Here is a 24,992-nt window from a genome sequence, read left to right on the forward strand (position 1 = left end):
GCGAGGCAGACCAGGCAGCAGCTCTCGGGTCTTCGCAGTCCCGCGGCCGCTCCCGGCAGGCCCAGGGGCCGCTCTAGCAGCCGCGCTCAGCCACCGGCTTACTGGGGTGGTCGGCAGAGTTCCCAGCGGCCCACTCAACCGGCCAATGACTTTCGTGCCCCAGGTCGCCTGGCTTCCAGGCGGCCTCGCGCTTCAGAGCCTTACCGGTGCCCCCGAGGGGCTCCAGGGGCCGGGGGGCTAGGCCCTGAAGTCCCGGGGCCGGTCGTCGGCTGTTTTTCCCAGCAGCAGCTCAGCTACTGGGCTGCCTGTATTTCCGACCCCTGGGTGGTTTCCACACTAACCCGGGGCTACGAGTTGCAGTTCCGACGCCGGCCCCTAGCCTTCGGCCGGGTCAGAATGACAGTTGTCAAGGACCCGGCGAAGGCCTTAGCGCTAGCCCAAGAGTTGTCCGTCCTCTTGGCCAAAGGCGCAATCGAGCCAGTGGACCACCTGCGTCAGAGCGGGGGGTTCTACTCGACGTACTTTCTTGTGAGCAAGAAAGTTGGCGGATTCCGTCCAGTTCTGGACCTCAGAGGAATCAACAGATTCCTGAGGGTACTACCCTTCCATATGCTAACCACAGCAGACACCCTTCGTGTTGTCACACAGGGGGAGTGGTTCTCAACCGTGGACTTGAGGGACGCCTACTTCCACGTGCCAATTGCATCCCATCACCGGAGGTTCTTGAGGTTCGCCTTTCAGGGTCGACATTATCAGTTTCGGGTGCTTCCCTTTGGTCTCTCCCTCTCCCCAAGGGTGTTCACCAGGGTTGTTGCGGCAGCACTCGCTCCCCTGCAGGCACAGGGCATGAAGGTCCTGCCATACCTGGACGACTGGCTGGTTTGCGCGCCGTCCCGGGCCCAAGGGGCCCAGGATACGGCGCGCCTCTCATCCCACGTTGCCCGGTTGGGCCTGACAGTGAACACCGGGAAGAGTTGCCTGGACCCTTCCCAGCAGGTCACTTATCTGGGGATGGTCCTAGATTCGGTCACCATGAGGGCCTACTTGACACCTCGTCGTGTGGACGACATTTCCCACCATCTTCGCATCTTCAGACTAGGCAAGAGGGTGCCTTACATACAGTTCCTCCGGCTCTTAGGCAGACTGACAGCTGCCTCAGCCGTCGTGCCCTTGGGCCTGTTGTCACTGCGCCCCATGCAGATGTGGCTGAACAGCCGTCACTTGGACGCCAAGCGGCACAGGCACAAGAGAGTCAGGGTGTCTCAGCGGTGCCTCCACTCTATGTCCCGCTGGAGGGACAGGGCCTATCTCCTGAGGGGTGTGCCCATGGGCACCATCCCATCCCGCCGGGAGACTGTCACTGTGGATGCGTGTCTCTCGGGGTGGGGTGCAGTGTGGCAGGGCAGGACTGTGCAGGTTCAGTGGTCTGCCCAGGAAGGTGCACGCCATATCAATGTGCTGGAGCTTCGAGCGGTGTTGCTCGCACTCATGCACTTTTTACCCCAACTGGCGGGCAGGCATGTGCTCGTTCGTTCGGACAACATGTCCGCAGTTGCCCAAATCAACCACCAGGGGGGCGCCAGGTCCGCACAGCTGCTCCGCGTTTCGCAGAGCCTCTTGCCTTGGGCGCTCCCCCGCCTCACCAGTCTGCGGGCAGTTTTTCTGCCAGGGGACCTGAATCAGGTCGCAGATTTCCTCTCACGGCGCAAGCCTCCACCGGGGGAGTGGAGGCTTCACCCGGAGGTGGTGGAGATAATTTGGAGCCTCTTCGGCAGGGCCGAGGTGGACCTCTTTGCCTCGGAAGAGTCGAGGCACTGCCCCCTCTGGTTCTCCTGGTCGGAGGTGACCAGCCCATTGGGTCAGGATGCCCTGGCGCACGACTGGCCGGACACTCTCCTGTATGCCTTCCCGCCGTTGCCTCTGATACTTCAGACGCTTCAGAGGGTCCTTACCCAGGGGCACAGGCTCCTTCTAGTCGCCCCCCGCTGGCCGGGGAGAGTCTGGTTCCCACTGCTACGCAGTCTCTGCGGCAGCCCACCGTGGCGTCTCCCCGACAGGAAGGACCTCCTGTCACAGCTCAAGGATCAGATCTGGCATCCCGACCCTCGCCGCCTTCAGCTCTGGGTTTGGCCTCTGCAGGGCCCAACCCACTGTTGAGCGGTGTCACGGCATCTGTCAGGGAAACTATCCTGAATGCCAGAGCTCCATCCACTCGGGCACAGTATGAGTGCAAATGGAGGCTCTTCTCCCACTGGTGTGTGAGTAAGGCTGAGAATCCGGGACATTGCTCCGTGGCCACCATTTTAGAGTTTCTGCAGTCCCTTCTGGATAGTGGACGTTCTCACTCCACTTTGAAGGTGTATATGGCTGCTATCTCTGCCCGACATGTCGGAGTCGATGGCGCCACAGTGGGGCGCCACAGGTTGGTGTCCCTCTTTCTAAGAGGGGCTCTACGGCAGCGCCCCCCTAGCACCCCAAGGGCCCCGGCTTGGGACCTGCCCCTAGTGTTGGATGCACTATCATCTCCTCCCTTCGAACCCTTGGCCCAGGTCGGGCTTAAATGGCTGTCCCTGAAGGCAGCATTTCTGCTTGCCATAACCTCAGGGAAGCGAGTCGGAGAGCTTCATGCCCTCTCCGTAAGCAGTACATGCCTGAGGTGGAACTCCGATGGCTCGGGTGTCACCCTCTGGCCGAATGTGGCGTTCTTGCCCAAGGTGCTTCCACTAGCCCACTCCAATCGGCCTATCCAGCTGGCACGCTTTAACATTCCACAGGAGAACGGCACACCTGAGTTGCTGTGCCCTGTGCGTGCCCTGAGGGCGTATATTGATGCTACGGCCTGTATACGACAGTCAGAGCAGCTCTTCGTTTGCCATGGCGGCACTAGGAAGGGTCGTGCTCTCTCGAAGCAGCGGCTGTCCCACTGGGTGGTGGATACCATCACATGTGCCTATGGGGCCAGTGGCCGCCCCCCGCCATCAGGGGCCAGATGCCACTCTACAAGAGGCGTCTCAACATCGTGGGCTGCCCTAAGAGGGGTGCCCCTGGAGACCATCTGCGCCGCGGCGTCATGGGCGTCTTCTGGCACATTCTCCAGGTTCTACCGGGTCAATGTCGCCACTCCTCACCCCCTGGGGGTGGTCTTGTGGCCAAGCTCCGCTGCTTCCAACTAGGTGAGTAAGTGCTTGGATTCTTCATGACATGGTTGGTATAGGTCATCCAGTGCTAAAGCACCGCCTCTGGCGGTCATCCGGGACTCATAGAACCGTAGTTACAGCCGTAACTATCGTTCTATTTCGTCCCTACCTCGTTCCTGTCACTCAGAATTCTTGTGTGCTCGCGAGAAGATTCTGGGAACAGATCCTCTGTCGACACCGGCTGATGTAGCCGGTGTCACGTGGGTCACAGGTGACTTTGTTGTTATTGGTACTCGAGCTGCGCATGCGCGCGATGGACATATGTGACCCGCTCTATCGAAATCAGTCGGAAGTCGCAACGGCTCATTTCAGAATAAACGTGGATTTACGTAAAAAACTATTTTTTCAGGGTTCGGGTGTTTTGTTTGATTTTAAACAAACCAAGTCTTGGCTTTCAGAATATGAAACTTTTATTTCCAAAATCACACGATAAGTACATTTTTGAAGCTTGTGAAGGGACGAAGACAGGCACCTCTCACTCGCACTCTGCTCTTCCAGCAGCGCCGCCCCCCTCCCTCCGGCTGACATTATGAACGTGAACATTATGAACGTAATCATAGATAACACGGCAGGATCCGTTACAGTTTGTTTTTATCTGATTTAAATTAAACAGAGTCTTGGCTTTCAGAATATTAAACTTGTTTCGGCAAATTCAGATGATAAATATAACTTTGAAGCTTGTAACGGCATAATTACAAGCGGAGAACGGAGTAATTTAACGCCACAGCAGGCACAACAACAGCCGGTGTTTCTCGTGAGGGTTTTCCCCGGGAAACAAACACAACACACAAACGCAAAAATACACAAACACACACACGCACACACGTATACACACACACTCGCGAGCTTCCCCTCCAAACGAAAATATCTTCCCTCCGTAGTATTTTGATCATTTGCTCCACTAATAATCAATCAGATCGATGGATTCCAGAGAAGAGAAAACTTTGAAGGCCTTTTTCTCAAAATAAGGACTCGGTGACAGTCATTATATAATGTGACATATTTCGCTTAATATTTAGAGTACAAAAACAATCCTGATATCATTGGAAAGCTAGGAATATCCTCTTTCCAACCGTGTATACAACTCAAAATGTGTCTTCGGGTCAATGCGACTGATTTCGATGGAGCAGGTCACATATCCAGTGCTAAAGCACCGCCTCTGGCGGTCATCCGGGACTCATAGAACCGTAGTTACAGCCGTAACTATCGTTATGTGTGTGTGTGTGTGTGTGTGTGTGTGTGTGTGTGTGTGTGTGTGTGTGTGTGTGTGTTAGGATACATGATGTGTATCGGGGTATGCATGTGTGTAGATATGCTAATAAAGCTGTTTGCATAATTCTCCAATGTTTACCTGCAGTAAATCATTTGTATGTATGTTAATAAACATGAGGATCTGTTTTGAAGCACCGCTGTAGCTGACATCTCCATTATATGTTAAAGGCAGTTATAATGATGCCATAATAACTGCCTAATGGCTGGTTAACATGATAACACACACTGTTAATACTTCAATGAAAAACTGAAATGCTTGAATGATTGTGCCTTCTGAGCGACTGTGAATTCAAATCAAGACATTTCCTTGTCTCTCTATTTATTTCAAAGCAACAACATCCTTATAGTATATTATAATAGCTGCTTTTTGACAGCTATTACAGTTTCGTGACTGATTTTCTTCTATGCTGAAACTCACTCAGATTCCTGAACTACGTCAAGGCTTTCTTCTGTTCTTAGAGTGAAATGAGGGTTCATATTGGCATGTAGTGTCTCTACTGTGACATGTTTCCATGCTTTAATGTTCAAAAAGGTATTTATTGTCCTCATACGGCCTGTGCTGCAGCACCTCTTTTCACCCTCCCACAGAGAGAAACTCCCACACACTCCCCCATCTCTAAATGGTTGACCAATTTTTGCCTTGGCAGACCATTTACAAAAACCTATACAGCACACTACAGGAAAGGAAACATTGCAGGGCTGTTGCTTTGGGCTGTAGCCTTTATACAGTAGTGTGTGTGTGTGTGTGTGTGTGTGTGTGTGTGTGTGTGTGTGTGTGTGTGTGTGTGTGTGTGTGTGTGTGTGTGTGTGTGTGTTTAACAGTGCTTACCGTAGGAAGGCTTCCTGACGATGGTGAACAGGATCTCGTTGTCCGGTGTGTCCTGGTCCAGGACGCTGAGAGACGAGTTGGTGATGACCACTCCGGAGTTTTCCTCCACGTGGATGCTACTGACTGCCACCACAGGCTCTCTGTCCTCTTTACTCTCCTGAAGAAACAAATAAAACAATGCATAATGATATGCTCTAAGATTCCTCATATGTCTTACATTACTACTTGTTAACTGACACGTCTGTTAGTTTTATATGAACTAGGCTGGAAACATTTAATCACACTCCTAAGACCCCGACTTCCACCTGTAACTCCAGCATGGATTTCTTTTACCAGTGAACAGTGAAAAGGCAAAGACAGCTGAGGAACCACGGTGCAACGGCACAACTGGAGTAGGAAATAGTGGGCAAGGTTGCCACTGTAGGAACATATAGTGCTTGCAGCATGATAGACCCAGCAACCGTTTTACCAGGAGTGTATTACATATGTAACATACATTATACGGAGGGCGATCACAGCGGCAGTCGGTGACAGCAGCTTTAAATCCATCCATGCGTTGGCAACGTTTTGGAAAATGGTCTGACTTTATGCCAACAATTCAGAAATCATTCAAACTAAGCTGTGATGTTATCATACATTTAAAAAAACAAGTCTCTTTATTACTATGATTATTATTATGTCTTTTTTTTTTTAACAAGGATCATCCATAAAATACATTTATCACAAAAAGATGATGATGCCAGATTTAAGATAATAGCTAATTTCCATCTGCAGTCCTTTGGCAGGTACATTTCTTAAGGGTTGTCACACTAACAATTATATAACAGATCAAAGTACAGATCTATACACTACCAGCACATGTATCAGTACAACTATAATAATGCTACTCATTTCAACTGTATTTATTGTATCTCCCCTGAAAGTAAATGTTTGTTAATTGTGATCATGATTGGTCACAGATGAATATTGTGATTACACAATTACATGTTTTCATCCATTGACACCACTTAGCAGGGTATATGCAGGAACCCTGAAGTCAAATATAAGACCCTTTAAGACCTTTTTTAAGACCCTTTCCATACATTTTATGACCTCATCGCCACTTGGAGTTCTAACCGGTTACCTTGGCGACACACTTGACCTCACATTGACTACATACAGTATTGATTGTCCTTCCTCCTGATCTTCCAACCATTTGGACGCAGACTTGCATTTCCCCATAACGATGTTGTTTAACAACCGGCGTAAACGGACCTTCGGGCTATCGAGCAGTGAGCGCGCGATGTCCTGTTCAGATGACGTCAAGCCCAACGGGATGTCATAAATAAACTCCACAGAATCACACTACACACCTACGCCATGACTACATTCAGGCAGACTGTAGAATACAACCTCTTTGGACAATTTATATACTTATTGAAAACAAGCTACAAAATGTAATACCTTAGGAAATGCTCTTTAATAATTTTTAATAGCCTTAATTTTCGCTAAATTGATTTATTAACTTTTAAGTAAGTAAGCCAAGCGGAGGGATCTAGATCGGCATGAAGGTGCTGCACATTATCCCGCTTATTACACGGCCACATTCTCAACAAAGTAACGTTATGACTCCCAATATTAATTGAAATGATTTTTATCAGGCGCGGAGGGATACTGACTTGTTGTGAAAAGTAACTTACAATTCTACCCGTGGTATACGCTCAGTATATCACGGCTAAGAACCAATCAGATTGCTTGATTTGACTTGTCCGTTTTATAATACTTTTTAAGACCCCGCGGACACCCTGTTATATAAACACACAGTTTTTATTTTCACCTTTACATTCTCATACACACATGCTCAAAGACTTACAGTATGCATACAGATCACACACACACACACACACACACACACACACACACACACACACACACACACACACACACACACACACACACACACACACACACACGCACGCACGCACGCACGCACACACACACACACACACACACACACACACACACACACACACACACACAGACACACAGACACACACACACACACACACACACACACACACACACACACACACACACACACACACACACACACACACACACACACACACACACACACACACACACACACACACACAGCTCATTGACAGCCTCATCAATTCAACTCAAGACGTTGAGCAGCCTTCAGTGATTGATATGGATGCTGAGTGTGTTCAGGTGCAGATCAAGGGTAGTGGTCCATTTTGAAGTTACTGGTCCGTAAAGCTGAGAAGTCCCAGCTAAACACAGCTCAAAGTGTTCCTGATGACACAGAGCAGCTCTCGTATCCATGGTGTTTTGGTCCTTAGGGTTTACATTTTTAAAGGTAATAAATTAAGAAGAATCTTTTGCTTTTCTAACTTTTACTTTGACTAAAAACTCCATAGGGCAGAACTCCGTCTAATAAAATCTCATTTTATATATTTTACTTTCACAGTCAACATGATAATGGTATTCCAGTGTATGGAGTATTTAGAGATATTTGGGACTGATGAACTGCTGAAGAAAATGTCAGCAGCTCAATACAATGTGCTTTCTTCCTGTTAGATGTGTACAGACAATGTGTATGATTTGATGGGTGAAGATGTGAAATGTAAAGAAAAAAAGTTTGGCATGATGGATGGTGTTGAAGACCAAGTCTGTAACCAGGTGATGTCAAACTGAAAATGTAAATATAACTTACACAAACTACTAAAATGTCAATAAGATGAAAAAGCATACTTGCTCCAATATTTCAAGAGTTACGGAACACAGTTACCTGGATGTCAATTTCGACGTTGAAAGCCTCCGTCTGGCTATGTCCATCGCTGATGTAGAAGCTGAACACGTCCTGTTTGGCCGGAGCTTTTTTCTGGCTGTCCTGGACGTAGAAGATGTGGTCAGCCGTCAGGTCCTCCACAGAGAAGGGGACATCGGGGGTGATGGCCCTTGAGCCGCCAATTGAGCCTCCTGGTGGACGGAAGAACAGAGACAGAAGAAGAAGAAGAATACGTTATTAATCCCCCAGGGGAAGTACAGTTTAGTCACAATTGGAGTACATGAATGCACAAACCATATTAGACCTGAAGTACATGCGTACGCATTAAGGGAGAGGTGTCAAAACGAAAGGGCTGCCATAGTTCAGAGCCCGTGAGCAGTGTGAGGGTAGGCTGTGAACTTAAAAAAAAGGTTCATGTATATATTATATATATTTTTTCTGTTCAACCAGTGACCATCAGGTTTCCAAGGCACTAAAGACTGAGCTACAACCTGAAGAACAAGTGACTCTTAACTTATCTCCAGTCCATTACATTTTAGGGATTTTTCTAAAAAAGGTTTAACACACCATTTGCGTGCTTGTGGGGACTTGAACCAATGACCATCAGATTCCCTACCCCCTAGGGACCGACCTACAGCCTGAAGAACAAGTGATTCTCTTAACTTATCTCCAGACCATTACATTGTAGGGAACAATATCTTTAAAAAAAACATTTTTTTACATAAGTTCTAAGACTTTGTCACTGCTTATTATGAAACTCTCCCTTCGTCTTGTATCTTCAGGTATGGCGTCACATGACAGAAACGCAGACCTCCCCAGCCTCTCAGGCGTCCAGTTATAGAGCCATCACTTATTGCTTCTGACAGCTGGGATGACAGCAAACCTTGTCTCGTGTCCCCAAACAGCCTTTTTATTTCCCTTAAGTCACATTTGTCTGGCAGTTTGGCTGCGGGATAGATGCGCTGAGGCCATTTGACAGTTACCATCTATTCTGCGACTTCGTGGCAGCAGAGGAGAGTCGCAGCGAAAGTGCAAAATCAACCTTGAGATATCCGAAGTTGGAGACAAAGTGTGAGTGTCTTTGTCAAAGGAGACAGATGACCCCGCAGTGAGCTGAGTCAGGGCTCCACAGGGAATAGCTGATGTGAGTATGTGTACTTGTTTGTGTAATTCAGGCAGAAGGGTAAATCACATCGCGTCTCCATCATCTGGCTGTTATAAGGTGAGGGAAGAGAGCCTCTTATCAGGATGGGATAATTATCTTGATTTGAAATATAAATGAGTAAACAACAGGATATCTCAGAAATATGAAGAAAGTGAGTGAAATCCAAAAACAGATTTCTGTACCTTTAAATATTTCTGAGACTTTGAATGTTTTCAGTTGCTTTAAAGGAAGCAACTGGAAAAAGCTTGTTGGAACAAACATTTAAAAATGTTTCATTTTCGAGCCCTTGTAGATGTACATGTATCCTCTGACGAACATGAATTGACTGAGCTAATTGCAAATACAATTATGTGATATCTGGATTTGGCCTTGGTTAATTAACTTTGATATTTCAGTCTCAGTGTGGTGCTTTAGGAAATGTCCAACATTGAATAGGCTCAAAACAGTGTGTGTGTGTGAGACATTTATGTTGTTGTCCAAAAACGATGGAGGGTGTAATATGTCTTACAGCATGTAAAGCATTCAGAAAAACATGTACCTTTATGCCTATAAACATATATTTTACTTTAATTTGACTTATTTTCCCCAGCAAATTTAATGAAGGAAATTCTTAAATCTTCACTCTTTTCTGGATATACCAACTAACTTTGACAACCATAGCCTAACTTTTATGCTCGCACATTTGAATGCTAATGTGGTTTATATATAAATACACCAAATGTATGTAGGTGTGTATTCTATTCTGTATGTCTGTTTGTGCGTGTGAATAACTGTAATGCAATCATGCAAATGAGGAACATGTGGGTGAATGCTTTTTTGCCGCTTCCCTGCATCTGCACATCAACATATAACCTATGCATGTTGGATTTGCTGAGGCGAACAGGGGACACATTGATGGGCTTGTGTCCCCTCTGCCCCCGATGACAGTGACAACTCAGTTCCCTCACACTGCGGACCCCCTCCGTTGAATACCAACGACGGCCCATCTGCTCCAGAAGCCTTCAAGGACATGGAAACACAAGACTGGAGCCAGCTGCAGCAGTCAATATAAATATCTGCCTCTGTGCATTTATCCTTCATTAGGTCTGCTGATAACTCCTTCTTGCATGTAATATGGCCGAGCCTAATTTGTATTATTATGGCTTCACATCTGTTATTAACAAATGAGAATAAGTGGCTGCTGGAGGGGGCTGTCTTCTACTTAAAACAGAGTGTTTGTTGCGGTTAAAGTTAATGTTCATTTACCAACTTAAACCAGTTTTGCCAGTTGCCATTTAGTTGCCAAAAATGTATTCTTTAGGTCATGTGATCAAATCAAATCAAGTTTTATTTATACAGCACATTTATAAACAATTTTTGGTCGAGCCAAAGTGCTGTACATAAAATAAAAATAGCCTATAGTAGAGACACTTTACAGCAAATACAACAGCACAGATTGTTCAGAATATCAGTATGACAATACGACACCCTCTGTCCTTAGACCCTCACATCGTACAAGGAAAAACTTCCGGAGAAAACCCAGTTTAAAGGGAACATGGGAGAAACCTCAGGGAGAGCAACAGAGGAGGGATCCCTCTCCCAGGACGGACAGACGTGCAATAGATGCCGTGTGTAAATTGAAAAGATAATACATTTACACCATAGGTAGTCCAAATGTTTGGAAATGCATGTGATGATAAAACAACCAATGAGAGAATGTGATTGAATGATTGGGAGAACCAAGTGAAGCTTGAGCAAAAAAAAAATGTCAGTAAAGTTTTATATTGTTAGTCATTTTGTTTAGGCACTACAGTTTACTAGGCTTCCATAAAGTTGTAGAACTTAGATTAAAATAATATACCAGAAAAGTTTGTGATATAACTTTGATGTTCAAGTAAAGGTCAAGCCCTAAAACATGGGTCAGCAACCTGCGGCTCCAGAGCCGCATGCGGCCCTTTATGCCCTCTGCTCTGGCTCCCTTGAGCTTAGACAAAAATAAGAAGGAAATAAAAAAGGTATTTGTAGGAATATTTATATTTTGTTGCACGGTTGAAAATGTTTTGTATCTTGTATTTTGAGGTGATACTGTGACACATAAATAAAAAACAAAACGGTTTTAATTAGGTCAACTAAAATATGCGTCACATCCTGCTACGGTCCCGCGCGAGCGCCTTTTCTTGCAGGTGAATAACCGAGATGGGTCTGGCTGCAGCAAGGAGGCGTTTCCTATAGGGGCGTTTCCTATAGGGGCGTTTCCTAACTTTTTTTATCCAATAGCAATTTAAGGGATTCCAGCTGCTTTTATAAATCCTCGCAGAAGAAGTCATTCGTTCTAGTGATGGGAATTCCGGCTCTTCTTGGTGAGCCGGATCATTTGGCTCGGCTCACCAAGAAGAGCCGGCTCTTTCGGCTCCCAAAGGGCTCTTCAGTTTACCACATATTATACCTTTTAATTAAATCAAAGGTAGCCCTGTTTTGACTAATGAATGATGTATATGTGTACACATATATCACTTAAATTATGCAATACATCCTTTGTACTAAAGTATTCAAAAGTAAAAATTACATGTTTAATATAAATTATTTGCTGTGGCCAATTGTTTTCATTGCATTTACAGACCCGTGTAACTCTCTGATACCACCCAATTAATGCATTGACTTGCTTGTAGAACCACGCTACACAAAACCGATGGCAACACCTATAAAAACTATTTTAAAAAAGGGGCTACTGTATCAACCTATATAAAGTATATAAATATAGTTTTTCTCCCTGCAGGAGAGGGGAGCGTGCTTTGAGATCAACTGCTAGGCTGCAGCGGGGAGAAGAGGGGGACAAAAAGAGATCTCCGTCCTCCGTGTTTTATTCTTATAGAAGTAAGAAGAGAAGTAATGGGTCAGAAACCCTCCTTTTTACGCAGCGGTCCAGACATAGACATCATAGCTACGGCGACACATATTCAGTTGCCAGTTACTTTGGCATTAGGGCAGGGATATCTTTCAAGGTTTGACATAATGAATTGTGCTACTTTTAAAGCAAGCAACGATGTTTTCAAATCTGTAATCAAAAAGCTCCTCAAAAACACTATAGAAGCAGTTCCTGCCGTTGTTACGTTAGTTCAAACAGTAACAACGGACTACTTTTCTTAGCGGATGCATGTCAATTTAAATCAATACAACTATTTTTTAAATCAATAAAATCTTTTTCTAAATCCATAAAAGCATTTCAATTATTATTGGGAGTCATGTCGTTACTTTGTCGAGAATGTGGCCATGTGTAATAAGCGGGATAATGTCCACATTGCATAATGTGCCTTCATGCCGATCTAGATCCCTCCGCAAAAACAAAAAACGGCTCGTTCGCGGGCGAGAGCCGGCTCCCGTCGTTCACTATAGGAAACGCCCCTATAGGAAACGCCTCCTTGCTGCGGTCTGCAGCCAGACTCTATTGGAATAACCTGACCCCCGGCTCGATGAGCGAACTATGGATAAATCAAAGACAAGTACCGGAGGAACACAGGATTTAATTCTGCGTGGACAGAGTTATCTGCTTTCACAGCAAACATGCTGGTTTACCGGTATGTTTGATAGAGAAGTTGTCAAAGGTGCTGCAGCCTTTACGTATCGAGGAACAACACGGGAGAGGAAGCCAGCTGACGATCTTCAGTCATCATTCAATCACCTAACTCTTTTTAGGGTGCAGCTATAGGTTTTATTTATTTCAAAGTGGGCCCATTTGAATTGTATGTATGTTCTTCAAATGTGCAGAGGACTCCCCAAGTGCTGTGTTTCATTTTTTATTTAAAAGACCGGCTTCACATTTTTGCCATGTGTAGTTATTGTTTGCTAGTTATCAGGTGTATCTTGTATGTTTAGTGTATAGTACGTGTGTAGATGTGTTCTTCACGTGTGAAGTTACAGTCACCTTTTCTGCCTTTGCCAAGAATCCAAAAGAGTCATTTTTATTGTGTATTTGTTTCCCTAATTAAGTAAAGACTTTTGTTTCTGTACGTTTGTGTTGTCATGCATTGGAGTACAAATCATTGCAGGATCCTACATTTCCCATGATGAAACTCTAACACATGTATTATTAGTGTGCCCCTTGAAAGCAAGCATTTTTCTAAATCTGAGCATATTCTCGGGTTTGATTTGGTTTATGACTTTATTCTGCTCTTACAGTTACCCAGGGGGGATAAGCTCCTTTTCAAATCATCTCACCTTTTCCAACAGTCTCTCTGGGGGACATAGTAAAGTACAGCAGCAATTCAGAGGAGTCAAAGAATTGGGGCTTCAACAATGGCTCCATCTGTAGCTGTGTCCTAATCCACAACATCATCACACTGCGACAGATGGCAGCGGCACCGCAGGGAATTCAACCCGGGATTGTGTGCGTACGAGTGTGACGTAAATAGATATGTGAACATAATTCAGAGGGGGTCGCAGGTGTGACCGTGTACATGCACACAGAAGTAGCACTGTGTCACCTGTGCTCATGCATGCACATACTGTACGTCTGTTTGTGTTCTGGTTTGTAACTGTACACGGAACACATGGGGGAGGAAGGAAACAACGTCCTAGCTCCTCACAATGCTACTAAACAAACACACACATACATACAGGACGGCCTCACCTCTGTTGGTGTTTTCAATGAAGCCGTACTTTGGAGGACTGATGATCCAAACCAGCAGGTCCTTCCTGGGTGTGTCCAGGTCTGACACTAGGATGTGATTGGTAGACAGCGCCACTCGGCCGCCTTCCTGGACCTAGACAACAAAAAACCTCAAAAAGTAAGTTGTTCCTATGGCCTGTACCATGAAGCAGGATTTTTGGAAAGGGAGGAACTTCAGGGTTAATTTTCAGTCCTACGATGGTGGTTCACTTCTTACAAGGGTAGATCTCCATGGTAACTTGTGCAGAAAACCAATCAAAGTCAAAAGATGGACGCACTGATTTTTTAAAATAACATCATACAAATTCTAATTCGAGGGCTATAAAGTATACCAGGCAAAAGGAAACAGCTTGAATGCAGTACAACCGCTGGCAATAAATCCTGCACTGTGTGAATCTGTAAACTAAAAGAATATCACTGCCTATCAGCAAAACAATATGACTGTCATTATATGTGCGTCGTAGCAGCGCTTGGTAGGATTGCGGTTGTCAGGTTTAATAAAGGCAGACAACACAACAATATCCAGGGTCTGGTTTCAGACGGAGGGCGGAAAGAGAAAAATAAAGAGCTTTTTGAAGCATGTAAACATGTCACAGGAGAGGCACACAATACAAATGTGAACCGGGTAAAGCAGGGCACATTATTAAATGCTGCTTGAAACTTGCTTCCACCTTCACAATGTTGTTTTTTAAGTTTGCCAAAATGACTGCACTGCAGTAGTTCCACTTAGTGCTGTATTTTGAGGCAGTTTTCTCCCAGAGAGATGTTTTTGTGTTTTTCTCTGTGTCCAACCACAAGAGAACACCTTCCAGCTAACCCAATAAGAGGTTTTAAAGTAAAGACCTTTGAGATTTGACTTCATATCTTTCAAGACGGGCAGCTCTACGGTGCTTATTTAGGAATCATCTCAGAGGGAGCCCCAGTGTGACCCTCATTAGGTCTGACATTTATTCTCCTTCTCCTCCACCACGTCCCCCCACACAGCTGGGGCCAGGCTCGCTGTGCTGTTGAAATATTTCACATTTTTTAACTGTCAAAGGAAAATAATGGAATGTTGAAGGACATATACTTCCTGGGAATAGTTAACTAGGACTAGGAAGAAAATGCAAACACAATAACGCCTTTATTGATAATAAAAGGCACAGAACTGCAAACTAATGGTTATTTTCATTTAGAATTAATCTGCTGATTATTTTCTTATTATAGTTGGTGTAATGTGTGTAAACATATTGAACAATTCAGTCAAAAGTTACACCATCAAGTTGTTTTTACAACAAAAAGTCAAGACTTTAACGTTATTACTATTTGACATTATTAAAGAGGACACATAATGCCAATTTCAGATTCATATTTGTACAGTATTCGTCTGTGACACGTCTCCATGCTTTAATGTTCAAAAAGCTCTTTATTGTTCTCAAACTGCTGCAGCACCTCTTTTCACCCTCTGTCTGAAACCAGAGCCCAGTCTGCTCTGATTGCTTAGCTGGCCGGCTCTGCTGTATTTGGTCAACCGATAAGAGACGTGTCATAATATCTTGCCCCTTTGCACATCACGTATAATGTTTTGGAGCGCTAGCCAATAAAAGCACTAGTTTTAATTAGTGATGTCATTTTGTCATGGAAGAAAACAAAGGATTCCAATGGAGGCGTTGCAGGGGGGGAGAGTGTGGGAGACAAACTCTCTGGAGGGAACTTTGGGATTTTAGCCTTTGCAGACCATTTACATGCACAGAAACGATATAACACACCACAGGTCAGGGAAAACCCCCAAAAGCACAATAGGACACCTTTAAAAGCAAAGCTTTGAAGCTGGAACCAGCACCACCTTTTCTGTCCATCGGCTATTGATGAGTCAACTACAACAAAACACATTTTAAAAGCTCTGCATTTGTTTTGGATGACAACATCTTGAAGTGTGAAGTGACTAAAGCTATCAGATAATTGTAGTGAAGCATAAAAGCCTGTAAATCGCTAGAAAGTGAATTAAGTAAATGTTCTTAATTACATTCCACCACTGTCACCAGGGGTTGTTGTCTGAGGGACCAAACAGGACAGTGTGCGACGGTTTCCTTTGCTTCATTTGTCCCGTTAATGACTTTCTGAATGTGGCAGCTGCTGTGAAAATAACTAAAAACGTATTTGAGGATTTCAGTCTCTTATGAGCTGGCAGGGTAATGGAGAGGAAATAACTGTGCAGTATGTGTGTTTAAAACCGTTAATGCACTGTACACCAGCCATACAATTGTAATCTTTTATTAGGATAACTTTTAAAGGGTGCCAATGTGAGAGCGTGTTCCTCTGTGCTTTTTTCAGTGTACATGTGTGTATGTGAGTGCGTGAGTACCTTGATGCCGCTGTTGACTGTCACCACGGGTGGCTGTCTTGGCGTGGAGGTAACGGTGATGGTGCACATCTGGTTGTCGAGGTGATTATTGTCTCCATCGTAAACAACAAAGTGGAAGATGTCGGTGATCGGCTGGCTGCCCGTCTCTATGGAAGTAATGTACCTGTAGATAGAGTTAATGGTTTGATTTGTTGTCTAAAAAAGATTTACATGCTGTTTGATGACTTATTTGTTTGACACGATAATTATCTTTTAATGAATACATAAATATCAGTTTGTGTGTCTAATCCTGGACTGATGGGAGAGCTTTGCATTAGCCCTCCTAGGACGATACAGCTGCTAATCTCTGCAAAGCGCTAATACAATTGAAAACTATACCGGTGTACTCTTCTCTAATCACTTTTAAATCTTCTAAAACGGCTCTTGTTTGTACGAGACAACACCACAGAGACATAAACTAATACGGGTGATTTAAAGTTAGCCCCGGAGAGCGTCCCGTGCTAAAGCTAATCATTATGGAAATGAAGCAGCTGAATATTTATATTTAATCTACTCTCTTATGGGCCCTCAGTACCTCTTGCAGGTCATTTCAGAATGTTGCTAATTGGCATTGCTTGTGCCAACAGGCTGAGAAGTAATGGGGCAAAGGAAACAATACCCCTGCTTGTTTACGTGTTATCTTATTGGCTTCTGTAACTTTTGTATAACTCTCGTCTCGTGAGGAGGAACGTTAGATTAAAGGAAAACTAAATGTCTCAATAAGCTATAACCGTGCCTCCGCTGCGGTGATGCCGAGTGGAAGAGAGCTTCAATCAGATAAATTGATCGTGATAGCAACTGCAGCCTGAAGAACCCTATATCTCTCGCAGAGTGGACTCAACAGCAGACCTTTCCATTAAAACAGCCTCTTTATTAAAGGTTCGCACAAAACAACATACAGTATCACTCGTTATGCTCTTGACTTCCATATAAGCGGTTTTCAGGTTGTTACTTTTATTGAAGGACTCCAGTGAAAGCCCTTTTGAAGAGGGCTGCAGGATTTGGAAAAAATAACAAGTTGCAATTACTTTGGATGATATTGCAACTGCGTGATGATTTGAGATACTAGAGATAATTATCTTTTTAGGAGGTTCTGTACTGTTTTTTTTTATTAAAAAGGGCATATTTTGCTCATTTCTAGTTCACACTGCCTGTGATGCAGCACCTCTTTTCACCCTCTGTCTGAAACCAGAGCCCAGTCTGTTCTGATTGGTTAGCTGGTCGACTCTGCTATGAATGGTCAACCGCTTAGAGATGTCCCGCCCCTTAGCCTATCAGTACAATGTTTTGGAGTGTTAACGAATGGAAGCGGGAGTCTGCAGTATCACAATACTTCATTTTCTCATATTTTACTTTTACCAAATATTGCGCTTACTGAGATTTAAATATTGAAACTGGCCATATTGCCATTTCAAAATGTTTTAATTGTGCAAGCCTACTTCTGAATATTTGTAAAGATCCTGGATATATTTAAGATTAAAATACGATTCTGAGAAATGTGGAGGGCGGAGGGGGTTATAATTATTTTGGCTAACACTCTCCTTTTTAGACATTAAAATATAGCCATCGTTCCTAAATCGGAAATGAAGTTTCATTCATTTAATTAAACTGTAGTTAATAGATAAAAAACAATAACATTATATCTAATAAAGTAAACCCATTATTAGTACTGCCACGATTTATGTCATATTAACATTCTTTAGTATGATAAGAAATCGTTTTGATAGTATGTATTGTATAAAAGCTGACAAAATGACATTCTGAGTTCAATGTGAATATTCATAAACATTATATTGTTGCACATATAACATTTTATTTACTATATTGAGTATTTGTTCATGATATAAAATGATTTGTAAGCCTTTTAAAAATCGTTTAGAATAAACATTGGATGAGTAGAGGGACCAGACATTGTTCTTAACCATCGACATAATGATTACAATATTTTTTGTAGAGCTTTTCAAGTACAAGTACTTTTTTAATCATTTAACTATTTAGTTGCAACTTTATAATGGTCATGTAAATATTGTTTTAGATTTGCGGAATAAAATGTTATTAAGTGTGCAACAAAAAACAGTTAAAATAACAAGCTATAGCATTACACATAATCCTTTTTCATTCGTTTCTATTCATTGTAAACAGTTAAAGTAATAACACGTGTTTAGCATTTATGAACAATGGTTATTATTAAGTGTCACCTACATTTTAATCCCTTACAATTAGTATATACATTTTACTAACTACTGTAAAAGTGTTCAATCGCTCTCTTCCCTCCCATGGACCCTCATGAACCTTCATTGCTGATACAAGAAGTGCTTCTCAATACGACTTTTTGAAAGTTATTTTCCGGTTAATAGCTGCAGGTTTTTTATGCTGATATCCTGTTTTATAAGCCACTGAAGTAGCATTTAAACCATCATGGGAAACTAAATCCCTCCACTGAAACCAAGGATTTCCTTTGGGCGTTTTTTTATTGCAAGTTTTAGAGACCCTTTAACACTAGAACCGCCAACGGGTACATTTTACCCGCGGGCCGCAGCTGTTTTTTGATTGTATGTAACTTTTTTTCACTAACATATTAAAGTCTCCCAGTCCGTGACTTTTCCTGAAAGTGTGTTATGTAGCACCCTCTGTTGTTAACAATTGTCAATATGAAGTCAGATTGAAAAAATCGCCCAAAAAAATGCCATTTATACCCATATCCGCCAGCGGGTAATATTTACCTCATAGAAAATGCAGCGTAAACATGACATGTTGCTATAGCAACGCCTTTTGTCTACTGCGGTTCCTTATAGATAGATAGAGAGATAGATTGATAGATAGATAGATGGATAGTGTAGTGCCGAGAGATATGGAGTCAGAGGCGGTGCAAGGAAGGTGCAAGAATAGTTATTTATTCACAAGCTGCAAAGGACATGTTGTCGGGTCGCAGCCCGGGTCGACAAGAGAGAGAGCCAAGAGGGCACACCTATTTATAGGTAACCCATAACATGTACGTGTGGGAACAATAACCGCAACTGTAGTTCCAAGTATGAATTATGTCCCAGTGGTTAAATAGGTGGTCACCACAATAGATAGATAGATGGATAGAGAGAGATAGAGAGATAGATTGATAGATGGATAGAGAGCTAGATAGTGTAACATCTTGGAGAATACAAAATCTTGGATGACTGAGCTCACGTTGAGGACATAATGCATGTGTGCAGTTTACGTGCCAGTTGAATAAAGATGGATACTCGGAATGAGAGAAGTAGTCCGCGTCGTCTGTTTATGTAGACAATTATATATCCATAGAACAGAACATTACAGATCGATAGATAGTTATAGATAGATAGAGAGAGAGATAGAGAGATTTGTACCTAAACAAAACACAAGTCTAACAACACCAAGCGTTTAAATCAGCACTCTTAGCGATATTTTATACTTCATGTTATCTGCACAAACTATGTCATATGAAAAGCCGAGACTCCACAGATTCTATTGGTATAAGTTTCATCCATGTGCGATCAAAACTCACTGTTCTGTATGATAAATAAATGAACATTGTACCTTGAAAATCAATAGCGGGTACATTTTACCCGTTGGCGGTTTTAGGTATACAGCGACCTCTGGCGGTTCTAGTGTTAAAGCAGTGTTTCTCAAACTTTTTCATTCCAAGAACCACTTAACCAATAAAAAAACACTCGCGGACCACCTAACTCCACAAATATCGAAAAACACATCGTTTTTCTAGAACAGATTACAAATCGCCTGAAAATGGTACAAACAAGTGGCAACATGTGTGATGAAGGTGTTGCGCTGGGATATATCATGCAATCGAAAGTGAAACTTAAACTCCTTCCATTGCGGAGATATTCCCGTGAGAGTGCGGACAACTGAAATGTATTTATTTATTTCAATTGTGAAATGTTACCAATATACTCACGGGCCACTAGGGGGCGCTCCCGGACCACACTTTGAGAAGCACTGCTTTAAAGCTAACGAAATACTTCCAAATCCCATTGGACCATACCTGGTCACAGCTTTTTGATAAACACAATAGAGATGAAACACACTCCAAGTATTACCAGAAAGGCCAACACACTGATAGATCGTAAAACTCTTCCTGACTTTAAATCTGTGTTTGATTTGAAGCACTCTGACCCTCTAACATGGCTGCTTGTTGACTCTCCTACCTGATCTGATGCTTGCTGATGTCCTCCATGGTGAAGGAGGAGTACTCCCTGAGCTCCTGGTGCTCCTGCTGGGAATGGCTCCTGGTCAGCAGGCCGTACATCGGCACCGACACCAACTGGATCTGAATCTGGTTATCTGGGGACGTGTTGTCCTAAGAGAGACAAAACCACGTCAAAACTACAAGTTTGAAGAACTGTTAATTTCATTATGAAATGATTCTGTCTCTGCCCTGCATCAAGGGCAAAACAAGTACACTTTTCTCAACACATGTTTGTGTTATCCTCAACTCATTTCAACAGCAAAACCAACAGATAGGTGTTCTAGTTCAGTTTTAGTTTAGTTTCAATACAAATAGACTGTAAAGAAAAAGAGTGCTTGTGTGCTAAGCTTGACCCAGGAGATGAACATGTGAATCCTGCTAAAAGAAAGTTTAGCACAGATCTATATATTCACACATTTAAAATGACACATGATGTCCTGTATCTACAGTAAAGACATCTTTAATCATCAAAGATAAATACTGCTGACTCATGCTTTACATGCTTCGACTGGGCTTCACTAGCTTCTTCTCCCAAAACAGCATGAAATAGCATCTTAACAAACTCATTGATATAGAGAGGAATGTAAACAGGATGACCCTAACCCTAAGTGTATACTGTACTATCTAGAAGAGGCTAACAGCTAAAGCTAGCATCGGTCTCCTGTTAACTCACAGTGTAAGCCAGGTGTGAGCGCCTGATCACGGTGCTGCTCTTCTGGCCCACTTCCAGAGACAGCGTGGCTGCTGGGTCCCGCTGCGGCCCCTCCCCCCCGACGTCCAGCACCACCACCTGCACCACGATGAGCGCCATGGACATGCCATCGCTTACGGAGAAGGTGATGGAGTCATCCCGGGTGGCGAGGTGGGTGTGTCGATAGAGCAGAACATTGAGTGTGATGTCGCTGAAGGTGAAGATGTCGCCTGAAGGGACAGAGAAGGTGTGTGACTGTGTGTTTCGATGTGTTACTACTGAGTGTACTGTACATCGCAGGGTTTACTTTGTTTGATGGACTTTTATGTATAACTTTATGTATAACTTTATGTATAATTCACGGACCACTTCATAATACAATAACAAGTACAAGTTTTAAACTCCTAAGAGAGATGTCTTTTTAAAGGCAACACATTTTTTCTATATTTGAGTCTTCACCTCATTTTGCATCCATGGTAATTCAACTCAAACCAACCAGGATATGACTAGAACAAGGTGTGGGCGTGTGCTGTTGAAAGTAGAGAAGTTGCCGTAATATATGTTGAAGGTTCTGTAAACCTTGACTGAGAGATCTAATCATTAACATGTAGTTAAACAAATGCACTTTTGAGGATATATTGATTATATAGTTAGAACATTAATGTATGTGTATTAATGTATGGTGTTTAGTAAACATGTGTATCTGGGTCTGCATGAGAGGACACCAGACCATGATGACCCAACTCTCCAAAGAACAGATTCAGAGTCAATAAGTGAATGATAAGGTAATATTGTTCACGATATAAAGAGAGTGTATTGGATATCTGATGCAAACGCCAACAATCATATGCTCCTGCCTCCAGTATCCTTCTTGAGATATCATGAACAATATATAATGTAGGAAGAAAGAAAAAGACGTACATGTTCATCACTGTTGGATATTGTTGAAATAAAGTTAAGACGATACATACAAACACATCTATGTCTAACCCTGCATCACTTGGATGTTGTAGGCATTAAAGCGTTGGTGTTTGGAATAAAACAAATCATTAACGCCCTCCAGTTTTAAGAGTCTTTCTGAGCAGCTGAAGGAAATACTCACAGCACATTCTTTCCCTGCATGATGTCTACTTTCTTCTGTGTGTTGCAGCATGTGTGTGTGTGTGTTTATCATCTCACCGTTGGCCAAGCGTGTGTGTGTGCCGCCATCGGTCTTAATCAGCTCTCCGTTGACGGGAGCCTCCACCAGCTCAAACTCCAGCTCATCAGGAGCCGTGTCGGCGTCGCTCACTTCCAGCTGCCGACCGCCTACGCACACGCACACACACACACACACACACACACACACACACACACACACACACACACACACACACACACACACACACACACACACACACACACACACACACACACACACACACACACACACACACACACACACACACACACACACACACACACACACACACACACACACGAAGAAAGGAGCATTAAGAGAGATGAAGCAGGAGAAGGAGAAGATGAAGTGTCTGTACCAGACTGTAAACACAAACACACACACAGATCTTTATTCAGGATTGTTCATCAGGGTCGTACTTCAGACCTCATTACATCGCTGAGACCACTTCATCACTTACTGGACCTCTTCAACAAAGGAGGTCTTCTCGGAAATGTGTATTTTGTGTGTGTGTGTGTGTGTGTGTCATGGATGTATAAAGAGAACCGCATACAGCGTTGGGTCTTCCGCCTATTTTCCACAAGAAAATAGATGCACTATGGGCTATAGATGCCCATAGATGCACGCACAATTGTGTTGCTTAAGCCCCGCCTTCAATCCGCTCCGTCAGTGCATAATCACGTCGGATCTTGGCTCAGTCAAATTAATGGAGACATCTGCCTTATGATTTAAATAAGGGCTATGCAAGTGTTCGTACTGTGAAGTACATTTTCCGTAGAAATAAAACCCTGATGTGCTGCGACTTTAAGAGGGTTGGCAGAGGGTTGCCTGTTTGGCTCCGTTTGTCTATATAGGCTTGCCGTAGTTCCTTGTTCCAGCAAAGTCTATGGAAAACAACCGTTGTTTTTCTTCTGTTCATCCATTTTTCCCTACTGAACCCTGAGGACGTACATGTCTTCAAGTAGTGAGCTAGCTTCTGTTTTTGTATTTACTGTACCTGCAACACTTGTTGAAAAAAGATGATAATTATGTGTAAAAACGGTAAAACAATGGCAATGATAATCACGCTAGCATTTAGAGGGGAATTTCAATGTTGAGTTAGCTGTATGCAATGTTTAAACACCACATTTTGGCCAAGCTAGAAATCTTTCATACATTCCAGTAAAGGCAGAATACCTGATTTACAGAAGCCCCTTTCCTAATGTAAGTCAATGTGGGAAAAAAAGTATTGTTGGGTTGATTAAATGACTGACAAAGAAGTTGTCGTGCCACAACAAAAATGTGCTTTAACGCCCGGCTCACTTCCCACGGGCTGTGTGTGAGTGTGTGATTATGTGTGTGTGTGTGTGTGTTCTTCTCTTACCTATGTTGGCCTCTCCTCCCAGGCTGACCTCCAGCAGCGGGTCCAGGATCTGGAACACCGGCGGCTGCTGATGGTTGGACAGCAGCAGGATGGCAAAGTCCAACTCAGGAGTGGTGTGTTCACCGTCAGACACTGCGACACACAGTCAGTAAACAGGGGCAGAGAAAACACACACAGGCAAATCAGTAATCATATAAACAAAGACTTTGAGAGAAACACACACATCTGATATTAATTATCTCCACAGCTGCTTACTGAGGATTATTCTGAATGAGTACAACTGGGAGGTACAAACTAATCAGTTTGTTCCACTTGAATCACTTAACACAGGTTTATTCATTTGGGAAAGAAAGGAAAACACAGACGATAACAGGGGCTTCAATTAAACATTTCGACGAATCAATTTACCAAACTGCGGAAACAATTGATCAGGGATTCAGGTGGAAGCTTGTTAAATGCTTTTTGTTCTGCTCCAATGGCTCCACTTGGCGCTTCAACAAGAACAAACATCAGCTAACTGAAACCAATTATCACATTCGGATATAAAAATCCGTGGATAATTGGTATAACTGATTTTATTTATTAACTATTTTTTTAAATGTTTGTGCAAGTTTTCCTGGTGAACAATTAAATAGTTTGGTCTGAAAAGGGAAATTACGAATGTGATGTGTCGACATAGGGAGCGTCACCTGTCATATATGGCTGTAACAAAAAGTAAAAGAAAAATCTTTTTCATGCAAGATGTGTCCATTGATCTGTGTCAGACATGCCATTTCTGCACGACTCCAATCTTTTTCTATAATAACTTTGCCACATTAACGGAGAGCAGCTGCAATTATCATGCCTGATTGAAACTGTATGGAGCGCTGGCAATAAGCTGCTGCCTCTGTATTTTAACCAGTCAGGACATGACGTCCCTTCCATATTCCAGGTAACCTGTAACACATATATAGGCTTGCCAGTCTCGTCATAAAACAGTCATGAAAAAGCACCCGGGGAGGCAGCGAACACATCTGCCTCACTGAGGGGGGGGGGCTGAGAATATGTAACTGACGCTTGCTTTCCCTCCACGTTTAACTAGCTCTCGCAGAAAAAATTCAAACTCAATGATATCTTTGTCCAGAAGGTAAGTCAATAGACTTTATCAACAAGTAAGGGTTAGACCATATATATTTGAGTTTGTGTTTAATGCATTTAATTAGTGGAACTGCATTTGATATAAAACTTGAATCAAATACTAAACGTACTGAAGCTTTA

The 24,992-nt window shown here is 43.3% G+C and overlaps 1 protein-coding gene across 1 annotated transcript in view; it reads right to left on the minus strand.

The window, feature by feature from the left end:
* Positions 1-24,992, minus strand: part of fras1 (Fraser extracellular matrix complex subunit 1) — a 320,559-nt gene that overhangs the window by 48,044 nt on the left and 247,523 nt on the right. Inside the window, exons 35-42 of the mRNA XM_034090904.2 lie at positions 23,736-23,867; positions 22,372-22,500; positions 21,175-21,422; positions 20,461-20,612; positions 16,247-16,409; positions 13,864-13,996; positions 8,093-8,283; positions 5,299-5,455 (exon numbers count right to left, since the gene is read on the minus strand). Of these exons, the coding sequence (XP_033946795.1) occupies positions 5,299-5,455; positions 8,093-8,283; positions 13,864-13,996; positions 16,247-16,409; positions 20,461-20,612; positions 21,175-21,422; positions 22,372-22,500; positions 23,736-23,867 (1,305 nt within the window). The remainder of the gene's footprint in view (positions 1-5,298; positions 5,456-8,092; positions 8,284-13,863; positions 13,997-16,246; positions 16,410-20,460; positions 20,613-21,174; positions 21,423-22,371; positions 22,501-23,735; positions 23,868-24,992) is intronic.

The sequence above is a fragment of the Pseudochaenichthys georgianus genome, chromosome 9, assembly GCF_902827115.2.
Source record: "Pseudochaenichthys georgianus chromosome 9, fPseGeo1.2, whole genome shotgun sequence".
Classification (NCBI taxonomy): Eukaryota; Metazoa; Chordata; class Actinopteri; order Perciformes; family Channichthyidae; genus Pseudochaenichthys; species Pseudochaenichthys georgianus.